Source organism: Buteo buteo, chromosome 22 (assembly GCF_964188355.1).
Source record: "Buteo buteo chromosome 22, bButBut1.hap1.1, whole genome shotgun sequence".
NCBI classification, from domain to species: Eukaryota; Metazoa; Chordata; class Aves; order Accipitriformes; family Accipitridae; genus Buteo; species Buteo buteo.
Window position 1 is genome coordinate 16,604,315 of NC_134192.1, and position 21,043 is coordinate 16,625,357.

Below are 21,043 nucleotides of genomic sequence, written 5' to 3' on the forward strand. Positions count from 1 at the left end.
CTTTTATCTTCCAGACTTCAAGCAGAATCAAGTTCTTCAAAGAAAACCCAATAAAGCCCAGACATTTTCATCATAACAAAATAAATAATTCAGTCATACTTTAGAGGACTCCAACATTAGGATCGGCTATTTGATATATTTGTGGCTTAGGTGCCTCTAAACGGATTAAAGATAACATGATAGAAGCTTGCAATGTCAAAACCGCCTTCACTCCTGACAGATATGAATGGATAGTGTAAATAACTATAAATAACCAAAATGGCTGCATTTATGCCTAATGGAGGATTTACAGCCTTCAGAGCCGCCTGGTAGGACTAAGAGTTACAGCTCTGCCTTTATCCTACTGCAGCACGCAAGGGGAGATGAATCGACGTCCTCCCCACACCGCCTGCTCTGCCAGAACCACCGAGGGCTCAGCTCCGGAGAGAAGAAACAGGATTCTCCCACAATAAGAGAATACGTACACGTACAGACAGGTTTATCTGTATCAATTTATCACGGGCTTCCCAGAAACTAGTGTGAAACATCCCAAAAGCCCCTCACGTCTCCAGAGCCCCTGCAAACTCCCCTTAGGCACCCAACAGAGCTCTTTTTGTCTTCCAGCTGCCATTTGCAGAAGGTTAAATACCATTGCCTTTGAGAGGGAACAGATCGGGTCTTCATTTAAGCCTACAGGCTTTCACCAAGGGGGATTCAACTGCAGCATCCCAGCCAATTTTCCAGTTCGGGTAATTGCACTCCTGCCTTCCCACCGTCCCCCACATTCCCAACCAAGTCCCTGCAGCCCCACAGGAGCTATTTGGGAAGCGGGTGGATGCAAGCCCTGCGCCCACACAAGCGGCAGGGCGGCTAGATTTGGGGTCAGAAACAAGCATACGGTGTGTCTCAAGATTTACACCACTGCTACCCTGCCGGCTCCAGCGCCCTCACCACCACCGCCAGGAGATCGCAGAGCAGCCACCGACACGCTCCGGCAGCCCGGCGTTTGCACCGCGCCAAGAGAGGCCACTCCACCGTTTGACGAGCATCCACAGAAGAGGCTGCAGAAGGGCGATGTGAGATCCTGCTGATAGCTTATTCGAGCAATCACTTAAAATAATGAAAGCAACTTTCTCCAGGATCACACTGCATGACTCCTGCAGAAGCAGACCCTAATAGTCAGTTCTTCTATTCCTGTGCTTCACACTTGCCGGAGGGGGAAGCTTACCGGCAAGTCCTACACAAAGCAATGGATGCAGAGGCTCCTCTTCCCTTGGAAGGTCCTTCTGTGCTTAATTGTGTTGCAGTCTGCTTTTTAAAAAGTACCTTTTCCCTTGGAAAAAGAACTAGGAGGAGTGTTACCATGAAAGCTGCATCTGAGCAGCTGCTAAAGCTTTAGTCTTCTGTTATCCGCAGTGCAACACCATCAATATGCAGGACAAGAAACTAAGTGATCACTCAAAAGCAAATTCCCAAACTTAGGAAGCAGGAGGCATCAGACTGATGAACATGCACACAACCCAACCCCAGGGAACAGAGTTCTTTGGTGGGAAGAAGGAGGAAAAAAAAAAACAAGAAAAACCCCTGGTATTTTCCTGGTCAAGTTTACCTTTCACAAAGCTGAGCTATTCATATTCAGATTTAATATTCAGGAAACCAGTAGAATTTGTTGAGGGCTTTTTTTGGTTGTTTTAATAGAAAAAGATTAGGTGATGGCAGGGCCAGAAACGCCCCACCAAAAAAACAACATCTAAGGTCAGGAGAAAGAGAGGGGAGAAAGCAAACTATAGGCAGGGCTCTCGCCGTTTGCCACAGCGGGTTGGTTGCACTAACTGACTGGTTAGTTTGGATGAGAACCCCAGAGCAACACTAAATGTCACTTGTCAAAAGACGGACGAGCAAGGTTTGAAGCGATGCGGTTCAGCCAGCTGCATGGTTCACAACGGAGCTGCCGTCAGCTGAAAACCTGAACCTGGAGGTGCACACATGGGGAGATACCAGCACGGGTACACCGCATGAAAGCAAAAAAACCTGCCCTCAAAGAAATCCTAGAGTAGGATTTAACTGCAGTCAAGGCAGCTACAATCCACTTTAACATTGTCAAATGCAGCAAGCTTCCAAAGGATTAAATCACTACTTAAATCATCTTCATAATTTTAAAAAATGCCTGTAAGATAAGACCAGGAGCTAATTGTACCATTTAAATCTAGTGAAGGGAGGATTTTTTTTGGTTGGGATTTTTCCTTCTTAAAGAAAAAGCCCAAGGGTCTAAAACTAATAATCTAATAAACTTTGCTAAGTGAACATTGTAACAGATAGGCCTGGATGAGATTTTCTGTAAATGCCAGACAATTTCCCTTGATCTTTATCAGCAGAGATGCTGCTCTAGCTTCAGCAGGAAGAAATTAAATTTGGTGCAAAATAATAACATCTGGGTGAGATTTTGTTTGTCAGACTAGCAATCCCTTTAGATGCCAGGCTAAAAATATTAAAATTAACTCTGAAGGATTTGACGTTTGTGTTTTTAATATGAGTGGTGAGGATGTGTTTCCATACCAACATATTACTCTGCTTTAGAGAGCAGTGCAATTACCCATCCTCTGTGCAGGATCGCCAGCAGATGCCGGGGTCCACCCCGATGCAAGACTCGCACGGAGAGCCTTCTCCCCTGCCAGAGCATGCCTGAGAGAGCCGGCGCTGCTTTGAGCCATCCCGCTCCTGACGTCCCAATTCCCGAAGCCGCAGGACACCCATCCCCAGCTTCGAGCAGAGACAGCACGCGGGAGCAGGATCTGCAGGACGTGCCCAGGGACCACCGGGGCTCCAACAGCGGTCGCGAATGCCTGACCACCCCAGCACCCCCTCTAGCTGAACGCAGCCTGCACAGTCCCAGGCATCCTGCACCCTCCGGCTGTGCCAGGGCAGCAGCGAGTTTTCTGACCTGCAGCCAACTGTCAGACCACGTACCTTGGCAGCGTGGGAGGGAGCAAACAGCACGCTGGTGGGGTTCGATTTGAGATGCTACACCCCAGAGCCAGCTCCTTTAGTGATGTCCCGAGACAGACGTCTGTCCCCTACCACGAGCAGTGCCACCAAACAAGAAATCAGACTGCCATATGTTGGATCCAAGCACAATTTCTATAGCTGGAACAGCCTCTGGCACTGCAGCCATTAAAATACTCTTAAACAAGCAGCAATCAAAAGATCCACCTATTAAAAAAAGTGTTCTTCTACAGACTTTGAGACTAAATTTAAAGATAACAGAAGTAGACTATTTTCGAAGTCTAATAAAATGCTCTTCCAAGTCCAAAACACTTTATACGAGGTAATTAAAGTGAGCTCCTCAATGGTTCCAGCTAGGAATTCCTCCTCTACAATGGGATTGCAACAGATCTTTAAAATTAGTCATGAGCTTTTTTACAAGCAGAAGCGGTAAGGAATTCTTCAATTAAATGCTTGTCTTCCCCACCACCAAGAATGGCATTCTGCATACCAAGGCTTTTCAGAGTAATATCCGCTCCAAAACCCTGGCACAGGGAAAGGGCGCTCTCATGGCCAGCATGGAAAACATGATTAAAAAAAAGGAAAATAAATAAATAAATAAATCAGAGCAAGGGATTCAACTCTCTCCAGAAGAGGCAGAAAATTCAGAGCTAGAGCACCTGACTCTGCTATGCTATGCACAACCTGTAGTAACATAGGGCATCATTCCTACACACAAAAACTCTGATGTTGCAATGTTTTTGTCAAATGGTGAGGGAGGAGGCAGACACTTTGTATTCCAGCCAGGTTATTCCCTATTTCTGAAGCTAGTCCACGTTTCCAATGCCTAGGAAACCAATCTCTCATTAGTTTTACTCCATTCAGTTTAGCAGAATTGGAACTTAATGGTCACTGCATTAAGAAGTATTGGGGAAAAAAATACGCTGTTACCTCCTCAGCAATTTATTTGATCTCACGTTGAGAAAAACAACACTTTAGACTTCATCAGTCAGTTGTGGACCACAACAGAGCTTTGCCGTGATCTCACAGGCTTCAGCAGGCTTTAGGTCTTGCTGTTAGTGAGGCATGAACAAAAGTAAATCAATTATTCTGAAAAAATATCAGCATGAAGGAAAAAATGCGTGATTGCTCATGCCTTCTTTTTTAAATATAGGCAAAAATGCCATTAATAGAGTGATGGAACCTCAACAGGAGAGCATTCAACAGACAAGCAATCATTTCACCACACAATAACCACGGATGGAGTAAGTTTTGCTTGTGTAAAGGCCCTAAAAAAAAAGATCGCAGATTTAAGTGACACAAACAAGTGTGTATCCACAGTAGAAAAAAGACCAGTTTTGCTAAAAAGACAATATATCACATTATCATCAGAAAAAGAAGAGAGCTGCCACCGTACAGTAGGGTATCAGGTTACCCAAGCACTCAAATATCCCACAGCGAGCACCAGGGACCACACTTGTGAACAAGGCAGCCTCTACCCACTTTCACATGGAATAACCAACTTTGTTTTGCGGTGGATAACCATAATCAATACAAACGTTTTAGTCAGATGCTTACCTAGCATTACACTGCAGTGACAACCAGATCATGTTGCTGCAACCTGGTTTTGGGGACTGGCAGAATCAGACAAGACACTGATACTTGCGCAGATATTTTAATTCTTGGAGAAGTGGGTTTTTCATTTATTTTTAAATTTGCGCTTGAAGAGGTTTAGTCTTTAAATTTACATTTGCTGTTTTAGCTATAGGAATATTTAGGACAAGCCCTGCAGAGAAGCCATATACCAAACCAGGTGTATTATTTATCATAAATAAGCATATACAATATACACAAACATATGAAAACAAATCAACAGAAAGCTTCCAACCACCTGCACTTCTGATTGCCAGGTGCTGAGGAAGAGGAGCAGAAGCACGTCCTCCTGCCGTGTGCCTGGACCACCCCAGCACTCACCTTGGAAGACGGCGGCGTTCTGGATGACGAGGAACTTCAGCTCCATGCTGGCAGACTGCAGGACCTGCTCCATGTTCAGGCGCGCTGTTGCCTGGTACTTCTCCTCCATCTTCCTTGAGCAGCACGTGGAGCCCTTCGGGACACATACTTGCAGATCGGACCCTGGAGAGAGACACAAGGAGGGCAGAAAATTTGCATTAGGACGTGGAATTGCTGGGAGTGGAGAGGAAACCAAGTCCATACATTGGTATTGCTGCAATTACCATTTGGGCAAATTGATGACATTTCTGGAATTTGTCCTGAGGAAGCAGCTTGGCCGAAGGAGAAGACTGATAAGGCAGAGGCAGGATTGCTGAGCAATAGCCCCCGAGAGCTCGCTATGTGTGCCTGCCAGCACGCTGCTTGCTTTAGCTCCCACGCACTCCATCCACTGATGTGCTGGTGGCGAGCAGAGCGATACAGCCCATCGCCCTGCTGTCTCCTGCATGCCTACCAGCACACTGGCAAGGAGCTGCAGGCAGCAGAAGAGATGGAGTGGGAGGCGGAAAAAGGAGCCAGGATTTGAAGCTGTGGATTTACAATGAATAGAGCAATGCACATAGTTCAGCACGCAGGATATGCTTGTGATTTGCATAAAGACTTAAAACTAGCTTAAAACAAATAACAACTGTGTTATTTGCCTGCGATCTCCATTTGCATCTACAGCTATAACAGTAACAACAGGAGAGTACAACAATGATTTTTTTTTTTTTTTTTTTTTAGTGCAGACTTCTAAACTGTACCTATCTCCTGAGTCTTCCCACCACTTTCACCATCCCATCCTTTCTCCATTGCAACAGGCAAAACCCAAGGTCTATTGCTTCACTTGTGCGAGTCCCACTGCAGAGGGACAGGTCCTGAGGCACTGAGCACCGCAAAAGGCAAGTACCTTTTCAGTAGCAGACGTGCCACTGCGTGGGCAGCACCTCCACCCATTCACCAGAATGGTACAAAAGCCATGGGACAAATGCAAGAGGAACATCACTTGCTCTGGCATCTCGAGCTGTAACTCAAAGCACTGGTCAGTGATGCTAAACTTTGGGTTTTGGCGTTCTCAAACCTCTTACTCCTGGAGGAGTAGACAATTTTAGGAAAAGTGTTGTTAGCTAAAAAGTGATAAATGAAATCCAGGAAAAAAAAATTTCACCTTTTGGGTTTAGATAACTGGAGGAGATGAAACAGAAGAGCTGGAAGTAGCAGCAACAAAATGTCTCATTCTCGATCAACTTTTAATAGCAAACTGTGGCCCCACAAACACAAGCAGAGCAACAAGCTCGTATCAAAGCAAATAGCCCTCATCATGGAAAACACATCTCATCTGACACTGTTGTTAGAAACTCAAACAGTAAGCAACAACTCCATTAAAATCAGCTATCCAGGGCCAGACAGCAGTGAGAACCTTTCATTTCAGTCTCTGTCACCCAAACTGCATCACGCCCAGAGCAGGAGCAGCTCCCTGTCAGGCTCAGCGCTGCCCAGAACCAGCATTAGGAAGCAGTTCCCAAGCCAGCGACCAACAGCCCAGACAAGGTGAAGGCTCCACATACCCCTCAGCCCTCGCTCTGCCTTCCCGTTTGCTGTAGAGGTCTTTTTCCTCATTAAAAGCAATTTTGGTAATTTACATCTTTGCTCTGTAAGGATTACGCATCCTTCCAGGATCCCCTCTCCTCTCCTAAAGAGTCTTTTACTTCATCCACTCTCTCCCTAATTACTAGAAAGTATCAAAAGTCACTTCTGTAAGTGTACTCTAGAAGAACAGGATTAATATTAATGTCATTTCAATCATGTACCTCCTGAAGAAGAGTCATGCACACCGCCAAGGGAAAACCAGCTGTCAGGGCTCGGGAGCAGCGACAGCAGAAACCTTCCTCCCTCCAGCCCCATCCCTTCCCCTGGCACAGCCTGGGAAAAACAACATGAAACACTTCACCTGCAATGTGCCTTTCACATGCGGAAAGGAGCTTTAATCGATGCAAGTCCTGCCGTCACTGCAAAACAATGCATGGAAAAGGTGGAGAAAGAGGTCCAGCCCAAGGCTGGACCCACACCACCATCCCGGCTCCATCTCTACCCCCTGCCTCAGTTTCCCCTTCTGCAAAGCAGGATGCGCAGCATCAATTCCTTCATCAAGCCCTCTGACAAAAACCAGGACCACTGACATCTAAAGATCGAGTCTCAGCAGTTCATGAACTAACCCACTCCACTGGAGCACAGCAACAGGTATTTCACACATCCAAAAAATAACAGGGACCATAAAACCGCGTAACAGCAAGACACTGTGTTAATGAGAGAGGCGGTTATGTAACAGCAAGTTAAAGAGGTTTTTTAAAGTCAAATCCAAGTCAATTTACACCGCAAAAAGGCTTTGCATGGTCTCTTTAACACTACAATACAGCCATAAATTTCTTGTTAATACAAAGCGTATTTCCTCCTACATTTATTATATTAGGACAGATTTCAAATAAAAAAAAAAAAAAGCCTTCCATGATTAATGGAAATACCAATATAGAAAATCTGAGAGTTGGCAATTAAGAGATCTGTGCAAGTTAAAGCCAGGGATAGGGAGCAGCAAGGTCATCTACTCACATCCCATCCTTCTTTTTAGCAATTAAGCCAATTTCTCCCCTTCAATGGATTTTTATTTTTGTGAAGTAGAGACAGATGCTGTAGCAGAGCAATCATGGAGGAGGAGGAAAAAGCCTGGGAATTAACTCTGATGGCTTAAAACGTTTTCAACTAACACTGGTGACCAGAAACATCATGGTAAATGCAACAGGTCAATACAGGCAGGACAGGCTCTTATCAGCTACCAGGGACAAGGTCCCTCTTGGCGCAGAGCTTTGCTACAGAGGGCCAGGGAATGGGGGCCTGACTCCCATCTGCCAGCTATTTTCTGTATATGGCTCTCCCAGATGGCGAGCAGACCCAAACAGTCCCATCTGTAAGTCCCAATAGTAAGGACAGGAGGTTTTGATGCCCAGGACCCCCATCCCCCAGGAGCCACTAACGCACCCTGCGGACCCCCGCCCCAGCAGACACCAATAAAACAGGGACAGCGCTTTTTGACCTGCCAATATGTTTGGGGTTTATTCACGCCGTTGCCTGGAGGACCCTCTTCTGCGCTCGTGCTGCAGCACCGCCCAAAAGACCCAGACCCTGCACCCCAAGCGCTCGGAGCGGTGCAAACCATGCACGCTCCAGAAGCGCTGTGGATGCAGAGACACGAATGCCTGGAAACACACCGCAAGCCCACGGACCAGACACTAGCACAAATTAAACTTGCACATGTTTCTGGCTCCATAAATGCAATGGAAAAGGTCCTGTGAGTCATCCAATCCTACCCCCTGCCTCCCCATCCACCCCCTCTAAGCTTTTTATCTAACACAAACACCTCCAGTGATAGCTCCAACTCGCAAAGCCCATTCCGCTGCCTAATGGCCCCTACTGTTAAGGCTGTTTTTATCTCCCAACCCACCCACCCCCCTTTTTCTTAAGGTTTCACACCATTACACCTCGTAATGCCAGTCTCGGCCCTTGCAAACAACCGCCTCCTTTCGCTATAAATCATTACAAATTCATTTTTGGAAAGAAAGTGTCCCACGAATTACTCCAACGGTTTTATGAAATGGCATTTGGTTGCTCACACGCCAATCTTTGCAAGATTAGTGACACTGATGCGATGCTAAGCATGGGAGCCTGACCCTCCAACACCCAACTCCCATGGGGGAGAAGGAGCTGGATGCGGCCCCTTCCATAGGCACACGGATGCCAGGCACCATCAGAGTGCTGTGCCATTTATGCCATCTTGGGGAACAGCAGTGTAAATGCTCCAGTAATTTTGCATACACTTCTAGCTGACAGAACTAATCTCTACAGCTGCAGTAATTTCAGCAGCACGCTGCCTCTTCCTCCTTCTGACACAGGGAATTTTTACTGAAGACCGGGTAGCAGTGAATTTAAAGCACTAAATTTGACTTTGATGTACAATTATTCCTGCAGATAGGTGGTTAGTGCAGCAGAAGTAAAAATAATTTCAGTGGATTAAATGTCAAAAAAGCCCTTGAGATCATCTGCAGGCAGTTGTGAACTCCTTCACGAGGCCAAAGGTTTGTATTTTGATTTTAAGCACCCCAGGATAGCTCCAACCCTGTCATCAGATACAGGCAGACGAGTCGTGCTTTCCACGGGGGCACGCAAGCCTGCCCACCCAGATCCAACAGTAGCTTAAATCAGATTAACATTCCCCCCAAATTTACCCCAGGCATTGCCAAAATAAGAACCTGTCCCTGCTTAACGTTACATTACTGCAGCCTCCTCCCCACGCGACGGGAGGGCTCTGCTAATCCGTGTAGCGGCACCCGTCGCCTTCTGCAGTCTGGAAATGTCAGAGGGCTCAAGCCCACCCTCTTAGCTCACCAATTTGTTAATGCTGCCCATAAGAAAGCTGCTGCGTAGTGTTAATTTTCTTTCTCTAATCGTTTTGCAGTCAACATCATGCTTTAAACAGATAAAAGCAGTGATTCAACCTTTAAATACAGTGGATTTTCCCCAGCTATTTCAATACCTTTTTTTTTTTTCATTAAAAACCTTCTCTTATATTACGTGACGAGGGGGTCATGCATCTGTCACTGGCTTTTAATGCCCAGCATTTGGGGGGGGGGGGGGGGGGGAAGGAAATGCAACTGTTTAGAGCTCAGGTTAAGTGCTGATCTTTTTAAAACCTAATTAAAGAGATATAAATTATAAACCAACCTCGTTCAATAGGTGATTAAATTTGGAACAGTATGGGTACTACATGGGATATTTATTACTGCTTAATTATCCTTTATTTTCTATTTCATCTTGTGTTTCACAAGGCCATCTGACTCTGGATTCCTCCCCAAGTCTTGCAACGTTGGCCAGTTGATTGCCACACAAATATAATGCTCTATAACACCACATCTTCTTTTAAAAGAAGTAGTTATGGAGAAAATAGAGAGGTTTTACAGAGTAAGAGTTTCCTCCTAACAAACGTATCAACAATATCGTCATCAAAAATATGGAGTTAATTTGTGGGCACCCACTCACCACACACGTTTGTTACACTCACACGCACACACCCTACAGCCAAAGACTGGGAAGAACGCTCTTCAGGATGTTGTTAAAATTAACCCCTGGGAAAAAAAATAAAATTAATGATCTCACTATAAAACCACTGCCTGGGGAGGTTACTAAGTTTTAGGGTTCTGCTCCTGCTCTCTTAACTATCAAGAGAGCAACTTGCAGGCCTGAAATAATTAAGAACAGAAAACTCAATTATCTAGTAAACTAAGATCTTAAACCACCATGCTAAGCTAAACGGAAAGGCTGCACGGGGAGGAGTATCGTTAGTCCCACTCAGGAAAAACAGAATAAAAGAGCAGGAGTACAAAGGGAACCAGCTCACGAGCAAAGGTGCATCAAGTCCAGCGGGAAGAGTTGGGTTTTTCAGTTTTTATACTGCATGTTGGCACACACCAGCTGCCAAAAAGAAGAAAAGAAAAGAGAGAAGAAAGCTTGACATGCTCAGCCACTCAGTTGTAAAGCTTCACACCTCGACTCCAAAAGCAAAAGATTAATCTCCTCAATTTTCTTAGGGTGAATCCATATTTCCTGCCATCAAAGAGAATGAACAAAAAGCTGGAAACTGCACTCCACCATGGCAGGAGGAAAACAGACCTGACAGCAGATATTTCTGCCAAGAAAAATACTTCTCAGCTTCCACGCGACCAGGGACAGAGACATCCATCCCCTCTCCCTATCTTGGCAAGGCGACAACTCGCGCCTTCCCCTCTACCCACGTGCACCAGCCCAATTATCTGGAGCATCACCACGAACACAAAGAAATCCAAATGGCAAAGAGGAGAGAAAAAGAGACCAGGAAAAATGGAAATTCAAGTTACTGTTTATAGATGAGAAATTATGCAGGGAAAAGACAAAAGGAAGAAGAAAACCAAGACAGGCAGCATAAGAAAAAGAGAATTTAGTTATTAATGAACGTGAAGTTACCCCAGCACAGAACTGCAGGCTGGCTCACGAGCTGGCATTAAGTCTCAACTTCAGAAAAACCTATGAAAAGCACTCTCCCATCACCCTGCCTTCGCGCCTCTCATCTCGCTCAAGTCGAGCTGTTGCCATGAATTACATCCTCCCACCTCTCCGAACAGTCAGCCACAGCTGACAGTAGTTAGGTCGTGCTGCTCCCCACCTCCGAGCCTGCCAAAACATGCTCCAGAGCTACAAAAACCTGGTCCCCATGCTGCAGGACTGGAGGAGACCAAGTTTCTGCTTGCTGCACGCCTTCAGCTAGAATTACTCCTAGAACATTAATACCACTCATGAAACAGCACAACACTTCCCTCACATCTATCAGAATTGCCTTTTTTTTTTTTTTTTTAATTAAAAGTATCAGTCTGGTGTGGCTGGGCTCCTCTATGGGGAGTGCTGTGTGATGTCCTCCCAGCCCACGCGCCACTGATCCAGTAAAACAGAGCCGTGGGACATTTCTCCCGTGTGTGTTGCAACTCGGCAGCATTTCCTCTGCTTATGCCTTCAGCCACAACTGCTCATAATGCAAAATGTGGCTTCCAGAAGTCATTGTTTTCTGCTTGTGTCAGAAAAAAAACACTTTTTAAATAACTTGTTTAAACCCTCGGTTTCTCCAGGGTGATATGATCTATAGGCAAAGGTTCTCAGAATTGATTCAGTGGTGATTTGTGGCTGAGAACTCCAAAACTTTTTTTAATTGACAGATGTATGAAAGGAAGAAAAGCAATAAACAGAAGCCTGGAAAATAGTCCTTGAGTGATGTTCCCCTATTACAGAGATTTATGCAGCTGCTACTAGGAGAAGTGAGAGCTCTGAAGTGTAATTACTACACAGAGTCGTGCAAGATGGGCCAGATCCAAGGTATAAGCAAGCAGTCATTGCCTTAATTATGATCAAGTTTATGTACTTAGGCAAATGTAAAATCCACTTTCAATTTGATATGTGGGAACTTTATCATCATAACAAGCTGGAAGCATTCACTTGAAACACCAGTCCTGTTATGAGATATTGATCCAGCTACCCACAGGCTCTGCAGAAGAGGCAAAGGGCTCCTTACTCCTCCTGAATATCAGGGATGCAGCTGGGGCTCCCAGGGGGGCAAGAGCACAACTGAGCAACTCCAGCAACCCAAATCCCGCTGGGAAAGGAAGATGCCTGGGCAAAGGCAGCCGCTGCAATCACAGCCCAGCCAGCACCACACCATGGCCTGCAGCTGGGATGGAGGATGCCACCGGTTTCTGGGGAAAGGACCAACCACGCTGTGGCACGGAGACCCCGGCAGCCCCTCACCACTCACAGCACAGCCCGCAGGGAGCACCCGGGCTGCCCACCCCTCCGGCACCTCTCGCTGTAAAAAGGCACTCCAAGAAAGTTACCTAGGGATCAAAGCAAACATTGCACCAACTTTCACAGAAGAAGGGGAAGAAGACATTTCTTCGATTACAGACAACAGAATTTGTCATTCTAGTGGTGATAAGAGCAGCTCTTTCCCCTCCCTGCAACTCTCGATGCAAACATTTCATCACAACATATTTCCAGCGCTACCTCCGTACCGACCAGGAGATCGAGGCCCTGCGGGATGGAGAGAGAAGAGATGCTGCTCCTGCAGCTACTCTGAAGGAAGCATTAAGAAAATAGTCAAAAATTATATGGGAAGGGGATGTAAGGATAAGAAGGGATAAGGGAGGTACTCTCTCACCAAGGTGTACGTCTAAACTCTCCTGCTACATCTAACAGCTATTGGTAAGCTACAGCCCTACAGACCAAAGGATTTGGGATTTGCATGAGCAGACACGACACCTTGCAGTCCCAGCCCTAGGCACCCTGCTTCTCCCCTTCCTCTCCTGCGCCGCAGCAGATCATTGCCGAAGCAACTCTTGTCTCTCTGGCCTGTGCAACACTGAATGCAAGAAATGTAACTCAACACATCATTATTAAAAGCAGCTACTGCTGGCGATGATCTCATTGCACCTCCCCTGCCTGTCACGTTTGCCTGTTATCTCTTTCTTTTCATACTTTGATCATAAGCTTTTCAGGGCAGGCGTTCGCTGCTGCGTATTCAAGCTAACACAACAGCACCCGAGTTCTCCAGCTGTAACGCAGCTATCAAAACCTATCCATTTGTGTACACACACTCCAAGCACACAGCCACCCACCTGGAGGAGCCGACACCCCCTAATTACCAAAAAGCTGCAAAAGGGCCTTTAAAAGGCAGAGAATGCAAGTATTTCACTTACATTTTAAAATAGGAATGAGGCAGATCTACTGAAAGGAGCCTCCTAGGGCGTAGGTGGCGAGGTTTGGTGTGGTACCACACAGGCAGCCACCTGTAATGCTAATTGCACAGCAGAGTAACACCTCGCCCAGATCCGGAACAGTCTCCCGCCCGGGCCGTCGCACGGTGCACTCACACGCCGCACGGTGCACACGCACGCGGCTCGGAAAACGCTGCGCTGCCCGTTTCCAGCCCCATTTTCTGGAGCTGTCGGGCAGCCCTTTCAGCTCAGGCTGGGGATGAGGGTCTGGATACTCTCAGAGTGGTTTTCTTTACAGAGCAGGATTTCCCTCCCGGGACGGCTTTGCCCATCGCACCGCTCGCTGCCTGGCACATGGTGCGTGGAGGAAAACAGCTCCGGCCGACGCAGGACCCGCAAGGACACGGTGGGTGTGTGGTGCCTCCGCTCGTGGGCACGGTCACTCCGGGGCACCCCATGCCAGACATGAGAAAACCCCACCACCACCCAAGAGAAGTGCTGGTTCGGTGGTGTTCGTTCGTGCTGGACAGCCGGTTCTACCGGCAGCACACCCGCTCTGCCCCACAGCAGAAGTTTGCAGATGAGCCACCTCGAGGTAAAAGACAACCCCCCCCCCCTCCAAAAAAAAGAAAAGGAGAGCAATAAAAGACCCGCTCATCCAGATTTCCATTCCAGGGACGTAGCGGCAGGCTCCGTTTTAGCCCGGTTGGATGCAGCGGGGCACACCCGCCGCACCCGAAGCGCCGAACCCGGCGGTCACCGACACCGAGCACCGGCAGCCCCGCACCCCGGGAAGAGCAGCTCCCCGCCGGCGGCGGGAGGGAGGGCTGCCCGCACCCGGCTCCGCAGCGTCCCGCAGCCGCACAACCACCCTCCGTGTGTCCCCCACCCACCCCGTGCCCCCCTCTCGGGGCGCAGCAGCCGCTTCAGCCCCGTACCCGAGCGGCCACCGGGCACCGGCGAGCCCCGGGGAAGGCGCGGGGGGGGGGGGGGGGGAGGCCGGACGCCACGGGGCCGGGCGTTCTCACCTGGCACGGGGCTCTCGGGCACCCACTTGGCTCCGGGCTGCAGCACCTGGAAAGCAGCGCGGACCGGGCGGCAGGCGGCTTCCCCCGCCGGCTGCGCCGTTCCCGGAGCACCGAGCAACGCGGCCACCAGCAGCAGCAGCAGCGTTCCACCGCTCCCCGACATCCTCCCGGGGCACCGGGGCGCTCCTCTACGCCCCGCCGGCAGGCATCCCCGCCGCGAACCGGCACCGAACCGGGACCGCGCTGCTGCTGCTGCTGCTGCGCAGCGGAGCGGAGCTCGGCCCCGCGCCTCGCGCGGCGCTCCCGGAGCGCCGGGACCGGCTCCGCGCGCACCGCCCCGCCCCGCCCACGCCGCGCTCCCATTGGCCCCCACTCAGCCGGCCCCGCGAGCTGATTGGTTCCCTGCCGCCCTACCACCACCCGCCGGCAAACTTACGCCGCGCCCGCCACCGCCCCGCCGTTCATTGGCCCCGCCGTTCACTGGCCCCGCCCCGCAGCGCGCCACACCTGCCCCGCCAAGCGGCCCGCGCCCCGCTGCAGCCCGGCGCCGCTCCGCGTTGGCGGAGGTCCGGGGTGCGGGTTTAGGGCAGGCCGGGTGTTGCTCCGTTCCGCTTTGGCCGTCCCTGCCGTGAAGCACCCGCGTTAAGGCGGCCCCGGCGTTTCGCACGGCGCCACGTGTGCGTCCGAGGCGGGATTCGGAAGGGTGCGTGGGTCTCCCGTCCGCACGGACGCGCGTGGCGTGAGTTCGTGGCGCTGCGGCGTTCGCTCTCGAGCCTTCGGCGTCCCCGGGTTGAGCTGGGAGGGAGAGCCGAGTTACACCCAGCCCCGCCGCCCTTTGCCCAGCCGGCGGAGCGGGGCTCACCTGGGAGCTCGGCGGGGAGAGCAGAGCGGTGCTGAGCGCGGGGTCCCCGGCACGGCACCGGAGACACGGCTAACCCAGTCCCGGAGGGGGCCCAGGGGTGCCCGTGGGTCTGGGGTGCCGTTGGGGGAGTACCGGACAAATCGCCAGAAGAGCGACGCTGGAAACCGGCACGCACATGTGGGCAGGTTGTATTGCTCCGCCGAAGCCATTTTTCCACCAGTTTCCTTCCAGCCGGAGCTGTTGGGAACCCATCAGCTCACTGAGTTGAAGCCCACAGGCCTGGCAGGGCCCTGCGTCACAGGGACCTTCACTGCGGTGCCAGCTGGGACCGGGACAGCCCAGCTCCGTCCCACCAGCAAAAAAGCCCAAAATACCAGCAACGCGTGCTCAGCTGGAAGGGGCCCACACTGCTCATTGCTCAGCAAGCAGCTGTATAAAGTGGGAAGCGAGCAGGGCAGAGTGAGGGAAGGCTTTACTTAAAAAAGCAAGGGCCATGTATGAAAAATTGCCAAAATTGCGTTTGCCCAGCCTGTCTCCTTGCTGCTCGCCCCCAGCCTGCACGATGCTCCTTCTGCGGAGAAAAAACAATGAGGGAGCAAGCGTAAGCAGAAGAGCAGGAAAAAAATCTATTTAAAATTTCCAGTGCAAATACAGGATCAAATTATCACTAATGGCTCGCTACCAGCTCTTTTTCACTCTGAAATTTTGAAGCGGGATGAAAAATGAAAGTCCAACCTGTGTGTTTGTTCTAAGAAAATGCCTGCCAGGGAGAGATTGTTAAAATATATTATGGATATGAGACTAATAAGCTGGAATGTGCAACATGTCTCGCTGGTTAATGGATTGTCGGAGCCTGTTGCTGTCCACAGGCTGCGCTATTTATTATCTGTTTATTGTGTCTAGTAAGCACGGCTGACAAAACTCCCATTAACTGGGCAGCAAAAAGTCCCACTTTGCAGGAATTCAGAGAAATCCAGAAATTCCTTTTTGCTCAGAGGTGCGGGTGCTCCACGGTGCAAATTGTGCCTGATTTCAGCAGAGCGAAGAGCAGGCGTGTGCTCAGTGATACGGATGAGGATTCATCGCTTACGCGTTTTCACTTCTCCCGGTTCCTTACATGAAATACTGTCACACGTGCTTCAGCTCATGTGAGCTGCGTCACACTGAATGGTTAACTTATCTTTCCTGCGTCTCCTTCATTGATTCAGTGATGGATTTGTTATGTTTATGCAACAGTTTGGGTTTTGGGTACAGTATTGCTTTAGGTTAGGAATCAATTGGACTGAATTGCAGAATACAAAGGTTGGTATTTGAAGCACTCCTTTATATACACTATTGCAATCTGTATTATGTTTATGGTCTGAATTACAGTTGTCTAAAAGGCATTCAAGCATCTCCTCTGTTCATCTTCAAACGTGCTGTGTGTATTTCATTTAAGTACAGGAGGCTTTTACTGTTCCAGGTAAGTACACAGATACTGTCAAGCATGCCATTATAGCAACAAATTACATACAGTGCCAAATAGGCAGCATTTAGGTATCTCTGCAAAGACGAGGGAGTGCTTTAGGATTTCAAACCAAATTAAAAAACAACATTACTGCTCTTTACTGGATCTGTCTTCACAGTGGGATCTGTCATTATCTTGACAATAACTCCCTGCAAAAATAAAGCTTATCTATCAACAAGGAGTTATGTCAGAAGTAAGACCCTGAGCCCAAAGGACGCTCTCCACCCCGTGCCTGCAGAGGCATTCCCTGGGTGACAATTGCTGATGCTCTCACCTCTGTCAGGACTGCAACAGCCCAAAGAAAGTCTGAACCAATTTTTCAGAGCGGTGCATGTCCATGTGACTTGTCCTTTTAATGTGCGAGGGTTGCAAGCATAGGTTTGTCCTGGAGGAGAAAGCAGACGACTTGCTCCAAGATCAGAGGCAAAGTCACTGGGTTAGTTGTCTGCCAGCAGATGTAGTAAGAGCCAAGTCGTTGTCTCATATCCAGGATGATAATTTCCCTTGTTACAACTGCTCACACCGTAAAAATTTCACTTAATCATCTACCTGCCTCAAGCCTGTAAGTAATGAGAGGCAGGATCATGTGTAGCTGATTTTATCAAATGCTCTTATGAAGCTCTCCACTGGGAAAACCCTGAATCAATTAAAATGCCAAGGAGAGACGTAGGAGAGGGATTCGTACTCCCCAGTAGACACTCACCGGGTTATCAACACATTTCACTTACTCTTCCACTATCGAAGGGACGGATGAGCTCCATGGGGACAAGGTCAGCTGAGCCGTGCCTGTAGTGGAGGAAATAGCCGTGGGGCAGGGGAGAAAAGAAAAAGCCTGGAGCATCTGTTGACACATCTGCATGTTTTCAGCACATGCCTGGCAGCCTACATGGGCAAGTTTGGCCTGGCTTTCTCATCCCTGCTGTGATCCCATTGTGCTGACCATGGCTTAGCTGCATCGCTTGAGATCTCACGTGTCCTGCTGAAACCAAGAGCTGCAGGCAATGACCGCTTCTCCATGTCAAAATGACCCTTTCCATCTTATTCTTCATCCTGCAGAAGCTGCATTTTCAGGGTTTCATAACCATTTGTGGAGGAGGAGAAGGGAGAAGCTCTTCGCTGTATAACAGTACTCGTGCGTTGTCTGATGGAAAAAAGAAAAGTGCATTTGCCATGGGGCACTGGCGGAAATGATGGATTGCCAGGTAGCAACCATCCCTCCCCTCTTCGGCAGAATATTGTATTCCGTGTGCTATATAGGGATGCTGATAGATCCATAAAGCATTAGCCTTTTCCTCACCCCAAAAAGCAGTGGCTGATAAATCACTAGTTCTCTGGAGTTTGTTGGGAGCAGATCACGCAGTAGAAGCAGTGAAGCCTTCAGAGAGATGCATCACTTAAAGACACTGCAGATGCCAATAGAGCTGTACATCAAGAACACACGGACAAATCACTTTGCCTGTCCAAAAATTAGATACTTCAGAACTGGAACTTTTTTGCAAGTATGTACCAGTTTCAGTCACACTCACATCAGAAATTCCTCCTAGAGCCTTGGAAGATCTCTGCACTCCAGTCCTAGGCATCTCTCCTTTTTTTACAAAGAGTTTAAAAAGTCTTCTCTCTCACTATAGGAGAGAAAACTTACTGAAATTGCAGAATATTTCATGGGATAAAACCTCAGCCAGACCCAAGCCTTTCCAAACCAGCTCTTAACTGTGGATAAGACACAGGTTTTGCAGGGGGCAGCTAGGTACACAGCTAACCATCCGGTTATCCGAAGAGTTTTGCATCCTTTGTAAAACTAAAAACGCACAGACATGGCAAGTGTGGCTCAAAAGCTCCTCCACACACCCCTGATCTCTGGAGGACCCAAAGCACAGCGCGAAAGGATGAAACACACAGTGTGCCCGAGTTTGGGGCGTGCTGGTCATGGGACACAGCCATCAGGGAGGAAGGATGCTCGTAGCACTCCTCACCACAGCCCAAGCTGCAATGCTCGTCTCTTCTCCAGCTCGCGGTGAGTGAACACTAGCAGAGCTCCTGAGGGCCAGAGAATCACCTGAGACACAGCTCTACAGAGGGGTTCAAAGCAGAAGAGATGGGAGAAAACTATTCACCGTGCACTGCTGCCTCTGCTGGGAGCACAGGGCAGACATTTCTCAAGCTGATATTTTCATTTATCATCTCCCAATGATTAATCAACTGAAGAGACGATGCCAGGAGACAGCCCAGAAGGCATCAACTCAGAGTGTTCACCTATGAAAATAAAGTGCTGCCGACAATTACCAAGCCAGAGCTGTCACGCCATGGGCATCCTGCTCGCAGGGGGAGCTGGGATGTAAAATTACAGGGCACTGCTGGGAACTAGCCCTGCACAGAGCGAGCAGACTGACAGCTTCAGTGCAGGCACGGAAGGCACTCTGGATTTAACTCTGGAGAGATGCTGCACTCCCCATTCCCTGCACTAGCACAGGCTCAACAGCGCAGAGCGAGCTCTGCAAGCAGTGCACGGTCAAAGTGCAAAGCAAGACTGGATCTTTGCAGACCAAGCAGACCAAGTTAGAGTCGTGTGGCTGCACACACTGATGAAGTCCCGTTGTATGATGCAGAGAGCACACAAGCTTTGAGATGGGATCTCCAGCAGAACCAACAGGAGTTATATTGAATATACAAATTGCTCCCACTCCAAAGGAGGCCAGGTATTCAGGTGCCTTTCCAGGAGTGCTTTTTTCCTGTGCAGTGGCACCCCAGTAAAACTCGATTTATGCCTCATTAAATTATTTTAATGCTTAATATTATATGCAAAAACTCCGTGAAGAGATATAATAGAGGAGTATTTCTGCTAGGCTCCTGCAGAAGCTGTCTCCAAGCGCATGGTAATGAGGTGCTTCCAAAGGTATCAGAAGCATTAGACTGCTCCTCAAACACCACTTTGCGGGTAGAAGAGCAGATGGGTGACTTAGTGGCAACTTTTATACCCAATAATTCAAGACATTGTGGGGACACAGCGTTCCTCTCCCTCACTGACACCGATCAGGAGTCATTGCTGGAGCCAGTGGATTTGGAGCAGCCTCAGCGAGCACCGAGCCCCGGCAAGGGAGGAGACCTTGGAACAAAGCAATGTGAAGCAGCATGAAGACCCTTCATCCCCAGGGTGGCTCTGGGGCCAGCGACGGGCTACCGCAGTGTTCGGCCACTGTGCAGCAGGATGGACAGTATCTCTGTTACTTGCTGTCTGCACCCCCAGTGCCGCCTTCTTCCCCCCGCCTCCCTTTCGGGCTTCTCACTCTCTTCTTTCTCCTTAAGGAAAGGTCACTGCACACAATGGCAAGGAGAAAAAAATTGCAAACCAAAGGAACTTCTGTTTTTACAGACACTTTCTGCAAGTTCCCACCAGACCCATGGAGTTGTTGTGAGCCTCATTCTGCAGCTGGGGAAGCGGCATGACATTCACCAGCTCCACATTCATTGCAACGGGGCACAGCACCGATCTGCCTCTCTGCTGCAGGTACCTGCTGTTCCCCAGAGGGTGTCTTGGCCTGTTTGGGCTTTTACTGCCTCAGGTCCCCCAGCGCAGACATCACGTCTGTGCTGAGCGTGGCCGGCTGTGTCCCACAGCCCTTCTCCGCCTAGGAGGGGAGGGTCCCACAAGCTGAGCAAAGCCGTCCCTTGCCATCACAGCTCCCTCATCCGTTGTCCCTGCTCCAGCCCACCACATTGGGAGACCATGACCTTGCACTGGTTAGTTTTTTTCAGCCGCGTTCATGGCCTGACCCTTCCAAAAGTGATGCCAGCAGCAGCTACACAAGAAGCCATCTGAGCGCTCCTCCTGGCTGGCTGGACTCGGAGCTCAGCACGCATTGGGCTTCTCATTAGTAGCATCCTCGCTTGCATCTGCTATTAAGATTGCGTCCTTCTTGCATAAGCCAAATAATCTAATAAAAAAACCAGTAAGATTTAACACTTGTGCATTTCAAGGCATTTCCCAAACAACAACTAATTATCCTGCTGGACACTCAGCCAGGTTTCACCTCTCTGCGGAGGAGGACAGCATATCGACAGAAGGGAAGTTTTCTTTTAAAAGGAGCCTCAATAGACATCCATGTTTGTCTCATTTCCAATCAGTTAGAATAATGAACCACCTTGCATAGAGAGATTTATTTTGTTTTTAAATGCTAAATCATTCCTGCACATAATGCATAAATGTCAGGCCTCTCAAACAGCTCTTTGGGGGTTTGGGGGTTTGTTTATATTATTACTATTAAACATGAAGCAGAAATTGAGAAGCAGGTAAGTGGGAAGCAGAGCTAGTTTCTCCTAACTCCCCCTGTCCTTTAAATAAGACTGAAAAGCC

The 21,043-nt window shown here is 48.9% G+C and overlaps 1 protein-coding gene across 1 annotated transcript in view; it reads right to left on the reverse strand.

The window, feature by feature from the left end:
* Positions 1–14,486, reverse strand: part of GPC3 (glypican 3) — a 153,867-nt gene extending 139,381 nt beyond the window's left edge. Inside the window, exons 1-2 of the mRNA XM_075054151.1 lie at positions 14,324–14,486; positions 4,936–5,097 (exon numbers count right to left, since the gene is read on the reverse strand). Of these exons, the coding sequence (XP_074910252.1) occupies positions 4,936–5,097; positions 14,324–14,486 (325 nt within the window). The remainder of the gene's footprint in view (positions 1–4,935; positions 5,098–14,323) is intronic.
* Between the last annotated feature and the right edge of the window lie 6,557 nt (positions 14,487–21,043).